General features: G+C 44.7%; 1 protein-coding gene across 1 annotated transcript in view; it reads right to left on the bottom strand.

The window, feature by feature from the left end:
* LOC126109906 (phosphoserine aminotransferase-like) overlaps window positions 1–13,020 on the bottom strand; it is a 94,997-nt gene that overhangs the window by 40,372 nt on the left and 41,605 nt on the right. The window contains exon 2 of the mRNA XM_049914994.1: window positions 11,108–11,238. Coding sequence (XP_049770951.1) covers window positions 11,108–11,238 — 131 coding nt within the window. The remainder of the gene's footprint in view (window positions 1–11,107; window positions 11,239–13,020) is intronic.

Raw genomic sequence — 13,020 nt, 5'->3', positions numbered from 1 at the left:
TCTACACTGACTCAGACACCTCCCATCCTGATGCAGATGTCTCCTGCACCAACTTGGGCATCTCCCACCTTGACGCAGATGCCTTCTGCACTGACTTGGACATCTCCCATCCTGATGCAGATGCCTCCTGCACTGACTTGGACACCTCCCATCCTGATGCAGATGCCTTCTGCACTGACTTGGACACCTCCCATTCTGACGCATACGTCTCCTGCAATGACACAGGTGTCTCCTACCCACACACAGATGCCCCTGCACCAACGCAGGGGCTTCCTACTCCGATGCACATACATCTTGCACTGATGCAAACCGCCCACCGGATCATTGTTTCACCATGTATCAGCATTATCCTTAATTTATGAGCAAGAGTGTATATCGAGGGATGCAGCTGGCAACGGGCCACCTCTCAACTTGACGCATATGCTTCGTCCAGAAACGCATGCACCACTGATGTAGGGGCCTCCTACCCTGCACCGACTCAGCTACTTCACACCCTGACGCAGTCACCTTCTGCACTGACATGGGTGCCCCCTGTCCTGATGCAGATGCCTCCTGCACCAACTCAGGCATTTTCACCTTTATGCAGATGCCTTCTGCACTGACTCGAACACCTTCCATCCTGATGCAGATGCCTCCGGCACCAACTGGGGTATTTCCATCTTGACGCAGATGCCTTCTGCACTGACTTGGACACCTCCCATCCTGATGCAGATGCCTTCTGCACTGACTTGGACACCTCCCATTCTGACGCATACGTCTCCTGCAATGACACAGGTGTCTCCTACCCATACACAGATGCCCCTGCACCAACGCAGGGGCTTCCTACTCCGATGCACAAACATCTTGCACTGATGCAAACCGCCCACTAGATCATTGTTTCACCATGTATCAGCATTATCCTTAATTTATGAGCAAGAGTGTATATCGAGGGATGCAGCTGGCAACGGGCCACCTCTCAACTTGACGCATATGCTTCGTCCAGAAACGCATGCACCACTGATGTAGGGGCCTCCTACCCTGCACCGACTCAGCTACTTCACACCCTGACACAGTCACCTTCTGCACTGACATGGGTGCCCCCTGTCCTGATGCAGATGCCTCCTGCACCAACTCAGGCATTTTCACCTTTATGCAGATGCCTTCTGCACTGACTCGGACACCTTCCATCCTGATGCAGATGCCTCCGGCACCAACTGGGGTATTTCCATCTTGACGCAGATGCCTTCTGCACTGACTTGGACACCTCCCATCCTGATGCAGATGCCTTCTGCACTGACTTGGGCACCTCCCATTCTGACGCATATGTCTCCTGCAATGACACAGGTGTCTCCTACCCACACACAGATGCCCCTGCACCAACGCAGGGGCTTCCTACTCCGAGGCACACACATCTTGCACTGATGCAAACCGCCCACCGGATCATTGTTTCACCATGTATCAGCATTATCCTTAATTTATGAGCAAGAGTGTATATCGAGGGATGCAGCTGGCAACGGGCCACCTCTCAACTTGACGCATATGCTTCGTCCAGAAACGCATGCACCACTGATGTAGGGGCCTCCTACCCTGCACCGACTCAGCTACTTCACACCCTGACACAGTCACCTTCTGCACTGACATGGGTGCCCCCTGTCCTGATGCAGATGCCTCCTGCACCAACTCAGGCATTTTCACCTTTATGCAGATGCCTTCTGCACTGACTCGGACACCTCCCATCCTGATGCAGATGCGTCCAGCACCAACTCGGTCATTTCCATCTTGACGCAGATGCCTTCTGCACTGGCTTGGACACCTCCCATCCTGATGCAGATGCCTCCTGCACTGAGTTGGACACCTCCCATCCTGATGCAGATGCCTCCTGCACTGACTTGGGCACCTCTCATTCTGGCGCATACGTCTCCTGCAATGACGCAGGTGCCTCCTACCCAGACACAGATGCCCTCTGCACCGACAAGGGCACCACCCACCCTGACACAGGTACCTCATGCACTGACTCACGGGCCTCCCACCCTGATGCAAACTCCTCCTGCACCGACTGTGGTACCTCTCACCCTGATGCAGATGTTTCTTGCAGTGACACGGGCACCTCCTACTCTGATGGAGGTGCTTCCTGCATCGACACGGGGGCCTCCTACCTTGATACATATGCCTCCTGCGCCTCTCACCTTAATGGACTGGGCCACAATCAGCAACATGTGCTCAGTGCCCCGATGCAGCTGAATGGCGGTTTGCTCAAACTGTGTGACACGCAATGCAGTATTGGCAGAGAAGGTGTGATAACGTACGATTTACTACACCCCTCATATCCTGGGGGCAAAGCAACCAGATGCCTGTTCCTCCACACTGTGCCCGCAGGTGACACACGTGTAGTGGCTGAAGGAGTTGTCCTGGGTGTGCACAGTTCCGTGTCGATGCTAACCGGTGAGTGAGGGCAGAAGTGCTGTGAGTGCGGACCTGTGCTTTCCTCTCCCTTTAGGAAAGCTGGGAGATGACCTCGGCACCGTGTAGGCAGGGGCCAGGTCGACGCCGGACGAGTCTCCGGGTGCAGTGAGGTGGGGAGCTACGGTGTCCGAAGGGAAGATAGGTGACACCGGCAGGAGGGCGGCAGGCACCGGTGTCAGTGAAGGCGGTGCCTACATCAGTGCAGGTGGTGCCTACATCAGTGTAGGAGGCACAAGCGTCACTGCAGGAAGTGCCCGCATCAGTGTGGGAGAGCCAGCTTCATCACAGGAGGCACCTGCATCGAGATACCGGGCACCCACATCAGTGCAAAAGGTTCCCAGAGGCATCCGTGTCAGTTCAGGAGGCACCTGCATCAGTGCAGGAGGTGTCTGTGTCAGGGTGGAAGGTGCCCGTGTCTCTGAAGGAGGTATCTGCATCACATCGGGTGCTGCCAACTCGGATGGCTCAGACCCGTATGCAGACTCCTCCTGCATGACACAGATGCCTTCCACCCCGATGCAGACACCTCTTGTACTGACACAGATGCCTCCTGTGCCGGCAGGAGTGCCTCCCACTGTGACGCAGACATCTCCTGTAATGACACAGCTGCCTCTCACACTGACACAGATGCCTTCTGCTCCAACTCGTATGCCACCAGGCACCTCCTGCACTAATGTATGTGCCTACTCTCCTGAAGCATGTGCCTAGTCATGTCCTCCTCCCACGATGATGCACGCTCTTCCTGCAGTGACAGCTGTGCCTCTTACACTGATGTAGGAACTGCCTGCACTGATGCCAGAAGACAATCATTCCTTACGTGTGTACAAAGTACACCACACACTCGCTCATGTTATAAAGAGTGGAACACCTGCTTGAGGGTTAAAAAATGTCTTGTTGTTGCAAAACATTCTTTACTTTCTGGGAGGCCCTCACAACCTTTGTGAGTCACTATGGAAAACACCCAGTCTGATCAAAAATTATTACTGAAGACAGAGCACTAGAACAAGCCTCTAGTTTTACATACTTGTGGTGTGATATCAACATATGTAATGATAATGATGTGTGGAATAAAATCCCTAAATTTCAGCACGTATGTGGAGCTATACATAAATCCTTAAAGAACAAGATGAGGAAAGACCCAAAAGTAGGTTTACAAAGAAATGACTGTACCTGTCTTGCTCTATTGCAGTGAATCTTGAATTGAGCAAAAGAATAATAAAAGCAGCTCACAGATCTCTTTAAGGTCTGTCAAGGACGGCTCTTACAAGAAATCAGAATATACAAGAAGAACTAGAAATATTTAACTTAATAACAAATTGTAAGAATATAGGGAGAAATGGAGGAAACATCTTAAATGTGTGGAAGAAGACAGAATTCCAGTAATTGTAAACAATTACAAGCCTTTAGGAAAAAGAAACAGTTGAAGAACAAGAAAAAGGTGGTCTTAAATGTGAAGTCATAACAAGCAACAATCTGAGAATTTTCCCAAGCGAAAAATCAAGCCACTCTAAAACCTTAATGTTTTGTTCCATTGTCCTACACTTGAACTAACTAATGTAATTACACATTGTCATATAGTAAAAAAAAAAAAAAAAAAAAAAAAAAAATACATGTTGAGGGTGTAACAGAGCAGGCATGGGGTGGAACTTTTCCTCATGATCTTCTCCATTAGTTTAAAAGAAGAATTCTATTTTCAGGTACTTTGTGTTCAGCTGGTTTGATGTAGCTGCAAAGGTGTGCGTGTGTGTGTGTGTGTGTGTGTGTGTGAGGGGGCGGGGCGGGGGGGGGGGGGGGGGGGGGAGGCTTAAGTGTCGGTATTCTGGCTGCTATGGGTTTATTTATCAATTGTCATTTTTTATTTGTAGTTCACTGCTGCTATCTGAATTTATTTATTGTCATTTGGAGACAATGACTATAGCTGTACATGTTTGAAAACAGTGCCAAGTGCAAAAATGTAGACAATTCCAACATATTCTTCTGTTTGAGTTCAATAAGTGGGTGACAGCAGTGAAGCCAGCCAGAAAGATTTGTGCTGTTTATGAGGTAATGCCACTGGACAGAGCATGGCAAGAAAATGTTTAATTTTAATTCCACATTTTCAACCTTTTAATTTTAGATCCAACCAGTTCTCTTCACGTTTTTTATTGTAGGATTCCTGGCTATCTGGGTAGTTGACTCCATCATTCTGCTGATTTTATTACCTGACTATTATTGTTCAACAGACATTTTATTTTTATTTGATTGAGAATGTTGTGTTGTCCATTTAACCTTGCTATGGATTTTATTTGAACTCATTGTGAAACTCTCATCCATTATTTACTAGACCTTTTAACTTGGGAAATAGACAAAATTGTTTATCTTATTTTTCCCCCATTTCTCTACTCAGATGTGTACCTGAGGATGTAGCTATAAGCTGTGAATCAGTTGTTTCCACAGTTGTTTAACAGTTGTCATGGTTCTTCATTTATCAAGATGTTATTTCCATGGCCATGGCTGCCCAGAGTATAAAGCACTTTGTATTCTTACACATTTATGTAGGACGTCAGAATGCAAGTTACATATGTTGTTCTATATTAAAGCCATTGCTCAACTAGAGTGGTGCATTGGGGAAAAGAAGAAGAAGAAGAGCATATGTTCCAGTTCCCTGTACACGGTTCTGCTGTGACTACAACTTTGGTTGTCTTCATAGAGATCACCTCCTGCCTCCGGGATTGGTGGAGTTTAGGAACTCTGAGGTCCTTTGCTTTCCACGTGTGTGACTGATTGTGGTTGTGTTTGCCTTCATTTGATCCCTTTTCAGAGGGTGATCTGCCAGTTCCGGCGCAGTGGCATGGAGATATTCGGTGGGCCAAGTAATCAAACTGCTTGTGCACCTCGGTGCACAGAGTGCTGTGAAATAACACCTCCCATGACCCGGTAGAAATAATTAATTATTTATGTCTGAGGAAAGACATATTTTGCATTAACTGCAGTGATCATGTAACGCTGATTGTCTGAGTGTTAATGCCAAGCATACTGTGATCGGCGCGGCATTAACATCTCTGTTACTACTATAAATTACAATGGGTGACCGATTTTGTGCTGTCTATTGTTCTAGCGCCTCTCTGTGAGCCTCACGAACTATCAGATTCTATCTTGTCAGACATTTTAGTTCTGGTGAGTTCTATTTCTTAATATTGTAATCTACATCTACATCTACATGACTACTCTGCAATTCACATTTAAGTGCTTGGCAGAGGGTTCGTCGAACCACAATCATACTATCTCTCTACCATTCCACTCCCGAACAGCGCGCGGGAAAAACGATCACCTAAACCTTTCTGTTCAAGCTCTGATTTCTCTTATTTTATTTTGATGGTCATTCCTACCTATGTAGGTTGGGCTCAACAAAATATTTTCGCATTCGGAAGAGAAAGTTGGTGACTGAAATTTCGTAAATAGATCTTGCCGCGACGAAAAACGTCTTTGCTGTAATGACTTCCATCCCAATTCGTGTATCATATCTGCCACACTCTCTCCCCTACTACGTGATAATACAAAACGAGCTGCCCTTTTTTGCACCCTTTCGATGTCCTCCGTCAATCCCACCTGGTAAGGATCCCACATCACGCAGCAATATTCTAACAGAAGACGAACGGGTGTAGTGTAAGCTGTCTCTTTAGAGGACTTGTTGCATCTTCTAAGTGTCGTGCCAATGAAACGCAACCTTTGGCTCACCTTCCCCACAATATTACCTATGTGATCTTTCCAACTGAAGTTGTTTGTAATTTTAACACCCAGGTACTTAGTTGAATTGACAGCCTTGAGAATTGTACTATTTGTCGAATAATCAAATTCCAACGGATTTCTTTTGGAACTCATGTGGATCACCTCACACTTTTCATTATTTAGCGTGAACTGCCACCTGCCACACCATACAGCAATCTTTTCTAAATCACTTTGCAACTGATACTGGTCTTCGGATGACCTTACTAGACGGTAAATTACAGCATCATCTGCGAACAACCTAAGAGAATTGCTCAGATTGTCACCCAGGTCATTTATATAGATCAGAAGCAGCAGAGGTCCCAGGACGCTTCCCTGAGGAACACCTGATATCACTTCAGTTTTACTCGGTCTATTACTATGAACTGCGACCTTCCTGACAAGAAATCACGAATCCAGTCGCACAACTGAGACGATACCCCGTAGGCCCGCAGCTTGATTAGAAGTCGCTTATGAGGAACGGTGTCAAAAGCTTTCTGGAAATCTAGAAATACGGAATCAACTTGAGATCCCCTGTTGATAGCGGCCATTACTTCGTGCGAATAAAGAGCTAGCTGCGTTGCACAAGAACGATGTTTTCTGAAATCATGCTGATTACGTATCAATAGACCATTCCCTTCGAGGTGATTCATAATGTTTGAATACAGTATATGCTCCAAAACCCTACTTCAAACCGACGTCAATGATATAGGTCTGTAGTTTGATGGATTACTCCTACTACCCTTCTTAAACACTGGTGCGACCTGCGCAATTTTCCAATCCGTAGGTACAGATCTATCGATGAGCGAGCAGTTGTATATGAGTGCTAAGTAGGGAGCTATTGTATCAGCGTAATCTGAAAGAAACCTTATCGATATAGAATCTGGACCTGAAGACTTGCCCATATCAAGCGATTTGAGTTGCTTCACAACCCCTAAGGTATCTACTTCTAAGAAACTCATGCTAGCAGCTGTTCGTGTTTCAAATTCTGGAATATTCCATTCATCTTCCCTGGTGAAGGAATTTCGGAAAACTGCGTTCAATAACTCCACTTTAGCGGTCTTATGACATATCATGCATTGCAATTACTGCAATATTATTATTTTCCACTATGATTTCTTCTGCTGATGAGCAATCTTATTTCTAAACAGGACTAAACTTTGTAAACGATAACTAATTTTCGCTGTAAGTTGGCAAATTCCATTGTGTTTTCTTTGCAGAAGATGTCTGCCATGAAACTTGTAAATGTACGAAACAATTTTTCTAAATAATAATCTGAATTACTGTAAAATAAAAATGGGATGGTTTTCACACAAAATTATTTATTACTTAGATTTCCAGAGTCTCAGATATTCTATATTTCATCGTTAGTTGACCCCACTTCTGGACACTAATACAAAAAAATATTTTTTGTAGGAAAGTTTTACCCTGCTCTTTAAAAGCTAGCCGGTATACCAGCCAAAAAACAATATATTTACCACTGAATGTTACTAACTTAACTTATAAAAATTACTATTTATTGTCAATAGAAGTCATCTCAATTATAAAATATTCTCTCTATTTAACAAGATTTAACATTCTTTCAAGTAAAATATAGATTGTTGTTGTTGTGGTCTTCAGTCCTGAGACTGGTTTGATGCAGCTCTCCATGCTACTCTATCCTGTGCAAGCTTCTTCATCTCCCAATACCTACTGCAACCTACATCCTTCTGAATCTGCTTAGTGTATTCATCTCTTGGTCTCCCCCTACGATTTTTACCCTCCACGCTGCCCTCCAATATTAAATTGGTGATCCCTTGATGCCTCAGAACATGTCCTACCAACCAATCCCTTCTTCTGGTCAAGTTGTGCCACAAACTTCTCTTCTCCCCAATCCTATTCAATACTTCCTCATTAGTTATGTGATCTACCCATCTAATCTTCAGCATTCTTCTGTAGCACCACATTTCGAAAGATTCTATTCTCTTCTTGTCCAAACTATTTACCGTCCATGTTTCACTTCCATACATGGCTACACTCCATACAAATACTTTCAGTAATGACTTCCTGACACTTAAATCTATACTCGATGTTAACAAATTTGTCTTCTTCAGAAACGCTTTCCTTGCCATTGCCAGTCTACATTTTATATCCTCTCTACTTCGACCATCATCAGTTATTTTGCTCCCCAAATAGCAAAACTCCTTTACTACTTTAAGTGTCTCATTTCCTAATCTAATTCCCTCAGCATCACCCGACTTAATTAGACTACATTCCATTATCCTCGTTTTGCTTTTGTTGATGTTCATCTTATATCCTCCTTTCAAGACACTGTCCATTCCGTTCAAATGCTCTTCCAGGTCCTTTGCTGTCTCTGACAGAATTACAATGTCATCGGAAAACCTCAAGGTTTTTATTTCTTCTCCATGGATTTTAATACCTACTCCAAATTTTTCTTTTGTTTCCTTTACTGCTTGCTCAATATACAGATAGAATAACATCGGGGAGAGGCTACAACCCTGTCTCACTCCCTTCCCAACCACTGCTTGCCTTTCATGTCCCTCGACTCTTATAACTGCCACCTGGTTTCTGTACAAATTGTAAATAGCCTTTCACTCCCTGTATTTTACCCCTGCCACCTTTAGAATTTGAAAGAGAGTATTCCAGTCAACATTGTCAAAAGCTTTCTCTAAGTCTACAAATGCTAGAAACGTAGGTTTGCCTTTCCTTAATCTTTCTTCTAAGATAAAATATAGATAGTAAGTTATATTTTAGTATCTGGGATTTGCCACCTGATGGCATGGCTGCTTCTGTAGCTATCTTCATAAGAGCACCCATCAGCTGCGTCTTTTGCTGAACTGTGCTCATAACTGGACACATTTGTGAGCACGACAATGTTGCCATTTCCTGCAGCATCGGAACAGTTGCTCAGTGGTGCTGAGATGAGGTCAGTGACTACAGCGTGGCCACCGCCAGTGCCTTCTGTGGCGTCAACTTCTCCCCAGTCTTCTTCTGCGCAGTGAGGACGGAGCCTGTATTCACTGCTACGTACGGACCACTCCGCACGTCCAGCTCTCGCGGGCTGCCCATCTGTGGCTGCAAGATGTACATTTTGGTGCACGCATGTCAGTTTCCGATTGTGCGGAGTGGCTACGGCTACTGTGTCAGCGGCCAGTGTATATATCTGCAATGCACCGGCGAAATCTGCCATCCTGCTCACACTCTGGGATGTGCGTGCAAATGTTCTCGTGTTGCTGGCTCTCATCCTAGGCCGGGAGCACGGGTGGCAGTCAGAGCATACTGCTGTGAAATTCTGTGGCATCCTGTCGGGTATTCAGTGTCGGCAAGCTAACAGAGATTCGAACTGTGATAATCTGCCACGTGTATCCCTTCACAGTTTGTACAAATTGGCTCATCTTCTCTCTTTGGGGCGCACTGTTGGCTCGGATGGCCACCAGCATACTTCACACAGATGTGGGGCATTGAGCAGTGGCAGGCTATACGCTTGACAAGCAGACGTCTGAAGCACTGCAGTGACCCACACAATCACTTCGAGTCCTCCTCAGTAGCAACTTCCGAATGGTGGAGTTGTCTGTCACAATGACCACCAGAAGGAGTCCATCCTTGCCCGTGTCTGCACGTTTCACCTGAGGTTCTTGAGCTGTCTTTTAGGTGATCTGTTTGCATAATCTGTGGAAAGCCATGAAAAACATCCTCAATCACCTGGTCTGGTTCTGTAGTGTAAAATAAGTGCAACATTGTGTGTGACTTAGGTGGTGCTGCATCTTAAAATGTGCTCCAAAGTTGAAGTATGTGGGGCACGAACGATTGTTGTAGGCAAAAAATCTAAATTTCACACAGATTTGCTGCTAAATCAGGCAGTGTGTGGACGATATTCAATGTCGCATCCATCAGTAGTGAAATGGTGCCAACAATTTGACCAAGGCCACTTAGACATGGGTGATACTGACTGGGAAGCCCAGATCTTTCATTGCATGACATCCATCTTTTTGGCAGGCTGAAGGAACATCTGAGGGGGTGGGGTGGGGGGGGGGGGTGCAATTTCCACTGATCAGGTAATTCAGGACAGCAGTTCTTGAATGGCTCCATCAGTGTGGGATCCGTACCAGATCGGGTTGACGGAGGAGATAGAGAAGATCCAAAGAAGAGCGGCGCGTTTCGTCACAGGGTTATTTGGTAACCGTGATAGCGTTACGGAGATGTTTAACAAACTCAAGTGGCAGACTCTGCAAGAGAGGCGCTCTGCATTGCAGTGTAGCTTGCTCGCCAGGTTTCGAGAGGGTGCGTTTCTGGATGAGGTATCGAATATATTGCTTCCCCCTACTTATACCTCCCGAGGAGATCACGAATGTAAAATTAGAGAGATTAGAGCGCGCACAGAGGCTTTCAGACAGTCGTTCTTCCCGCGAACCATACGCGACTGGAACAGGAAAGGGAGGTAATGACAGTGGCACGTGAAGTGCCCTCCGCCACACACCGTTGGGTGGCTTGCGGAGTATAAATGTAGATGTAGATGTAGATGTAGACTGAGCTACTTAGTGACTATGTTGAAAATTTCTATCATGCATATATGGCACTTTGACGTGTAGTGCAGCATTTAATAAAAGTTACTTGGCCTCGCATAATGACATATATCTTACTGCTTGAAGTCCTGTCATATATGATGATGATGATGATTCTGGAATTTTAGTCTCGTGCTACTTCAATGTTGTCACATCTGTTTCATCGTTACTTACCTCCCATTTCTTCTAACTCTTTGGGCTACAGATTAAAACCCGATTTCTAATTTATGCCTGTTCAACTTTCCAACAATTCCTCTTGTTTAAATATTGTGCTTTTGACATAAAACTGAACAGAAGTAAGTTACTTAAATTATAATCAGCAATTTCCTTTCCCAGTAGGATCACAAAGCAAAACTCACAAGAGGTCTCGCATGTCCTGCTGGACTCTGTTGTTGAGTTCTGTGTATTTGGCAGACCGGTGGCTCATCTCCATGATGCTCATGCCAGTGTTGTCGTAGTCCAAGAGCTCACGTTGAGCCTGAAGCAATATCTGGAAGAAAGACACAAACTTCTGAAATGTTGTTCATATATCTGCACCCCAAACATAAATATGCTTAAATTTGTGAAATGCATGTATCTAAAGCATTAAGTGCCATTAACCTGGTAGCTGGTTGCAGTAAACATCCCAACTAGTTACAAATACAGCTAAACAAAAAAGGTAGATCAAAGGAGCAATACAAGATCAATATAAAACTTTCAATCGTGTTGATGTATGTAATATGCATAAACGTTCTTATTGGAGATTTGTCCATTATTTAATATAGATTTTCTGTATTTACTTGTCAGGTTCAGTCGTCACAGCAAAAAGTGTTATATATGGCAAACTGTGTTAGATATGGCACGAACGTAGACATCAAGCTGCACTACACTTCAATTTGTTCTCCTTCATCCTCTTTTTACTGGTAATCCTGCCTAGTGTGGGATCCACTAACTCAGAATTTAGCAAATTCATTTTATTAACTTCATGGCTGGATGGGCTTCTTGTTGCTGCAATCGTTAGTTAAATAAATGAAGGAAGTCTTGTGCTGTCTGTGAATTGTATAAATTTTGCACATCTTCACATTTTTGTGAAGCAGTGACTACCAATTACCATTAAATTTCAGGTGTGCAGCAACATGCATTGCACATCTTCTTCTTCTTCTTCTTCTTCTTCTTCTTCTAATATTAGAGTTGCTCAGTCAAAATATTGGAAGAAGAAGAAGGAGAAGAAGTGGAATTTATGTGACTGAATGCCCAAAATCTACTGGAGCTGTATAAACTTTGTCTAGCATCTGATGCCACTTCAGATGTTTGTGTACCGCATTTTCTGATGTGAGAATTGAGGACCAGCCCAGCATTTACCTAAATAAGTGTTGGTGTCTGCCTACTAGGCACTCTCAGTCTGTAACAGACGTGATCATTAATCTGCCATGTGGATTCGCCCAAGTCTGGTTATCCTTCCTGTCTCACAAGCTAGCGATTTGGCCATAATGGCTTTACCACTAGGTCCAGGCCGAACTGTTACCACAACGATTGAGGACAAATTTCAAAAAAACTAAAAAACCATAAAATTTCAAAAAATGAGTTACACTGTACTTGCATTCGTGTACTTCTAAATGAGATGAATCCATGGCTGTACATAGATTTCATGAAAACTTACTGCTCTGAGCATTCAATAAGTAATCCAACAATTGTTTTTTCTTGGCCACTATGTGTAGTCTTCAAAATGGTGTCTGTAATTGAGATTCATTCCAAGCAGACAGCTGACATTGAGTTTCTTTTGCCAGAAAACTGGAGCATCACAGATGTTCTTAGGTGCCTGCAGAATTTTTACAGGGACTTGGCAGTGAACAAAAGCACGGTGAGTCATCGGTAGAGCCATCTGTCATCGTCGCAATAAGGTCGAGCGAACTCAGCCGATCTGCCACGTGCTAGCCTGCTGCACACAGCTGCAACTCCTGCGATGCTGCACAACATGCAGGTACTCTTATTCGAGATGATCGACGGGTCACAATCGAACACCTCACAACACAACTGGACATCTCTGTTGGTTGTGCTGACACACTCGGCCACCGGATGGAATACTCAAAAGTATGTGCCTGCCGGGTTTCCCGCCGCCCAACAGAGAACTGTTAAGAGCAACAAAGGACAATCTGCGAGGAACTGCCTGCACCTTATGAGGCTGATTGTGACAATTTTTTTACGATCATCACAGGCAATGAAAATGTGTTCATCACTTTAAACCAAAAACAAAATGGCAATCCATAGAGTGGTACCATACCACCTCTCCTCC

This window comes from Schistocerca cancellata, chromosome 12 (genome assembly GCF_023864275.1).
Source record: "Schistocerca cancellata isolate TAMUIC-IGC-003103 chromosome 12, iqSchCanc2.1, whole genome shotgun sequence".
Taxonomy (NCBI): Eukaryota; Metazoa; Arthropoda; class Insecta; order Orthoptera; family Acrididae; genus Schistocerca; species Schistocerca cancellata.
The sequence above is the reverse complement of the archived record's forward strand: the minus strand, read 5'-3'. Positions and strand labels throughout refer to the sequence as shown.